Source organism: Nothoprocta perdicaria, unplaced genomic scaffold (assembly GCF_003342845.1).
Source record: "Nothoprocta perdicaria isolate Ctin4 unplaced genomic scaffold, notPer1 scaffold_675, whole genome shotgun sequence".
Classification (NCBI taxonomy): domain Eukaryota; kingdom Metazoa; phylum Chordata; class Aves; order Tinamiformes; family Tinamidae; genus Nothoprocta; species Nothoprocta perdicaria.
The window spans coordinates 9,638-10,337 of record NW_020455949.1 but is presented as its reverse complement, the minus strand read 5'-3'; the positions used below and the strand labels follow the sequence as shown (position 1 = coordinate 10,337).

Below are 700 nucleotides of genomic sequence, written 5' to 3'. Positions count from 1 at the left end.
AACGCAACAACCCAACCCCATAACACAACAACCCGCTGCTCGTCACACAACAACCCAACCCCATAACACAACAACCTGCCGCTGTTTACACAACAACCCAACCCCATAGCACAACAACCTGCCGCTCTTCACACACCCCTTTACACAACAACCCAACCCCATAACACAACAACCCGCTGCTCGTCACACAACAACCCAACCCCATAACACAACAACCTGCCGCTCTTCACACACCCCTTTACACAACAACCTGACCCCATTACACAACAACCCGCCGCTCTTCGCCTCCCCCCGTCAGGCGGCCGGGCGGGCGGTACCGGTGGACGTCCCCCCCGCCCCCCCAAGCGGCAGTGCCACCACCCTGTCACCGACCTTGGATGGTGGCCAGCGGGTGGGTGGCCATGAGGGCCGGGCTGAGCGCCGCGCTCACCCCCAGCACCGCGCTGCTGCAAAGCAAAGCGGCGTCAGGCGGCCCCGCGTCAGGCGGCCCCGCGTCAGGCGGCCCCGCGTCAGGCGGCGAGCGGGCCCTGTCCCCCCCGGCGTCAGGCGACCCCGTGGGCCCTGTCCCCCCGCCGGCGTCAGGCAGCGCATGCGGTGTCTGTGTCCCCGGGTGTCAGGCGGTGCGCGCGGTCCCGGTCCCCGCCCCGGTGTCAGGCGGCGCGTGTGGTCCCCATGTCCCCGGGTGTCAGGCGGTGCGCGC

General features: G+C 68.0%; 1 protein-coding gene across 1 annotated transcript in view; it reads right to left on the bottom strand.

Annotated features, from left to right (window-relative positions):
- Positions 1-364: 364 nt before the first annotated feature.
- Positions 365-700, bottom strand: part of LOC112956845 (POU domain, class 2, transcription factor 2-like) — a gene marked incomplete at its 5' end in the record, with an annotated part of 7,342 nt that continues 7,006 nt past the window's right edge. The window contains one exon of the mRNA XM_026050310.1: positions 365-446. Coding sequence (XP_025906095.1) covers positions 365-446 — 82 coding nt within the window. The remainder of the gene's footprint in view (positions 447-700) is intronic.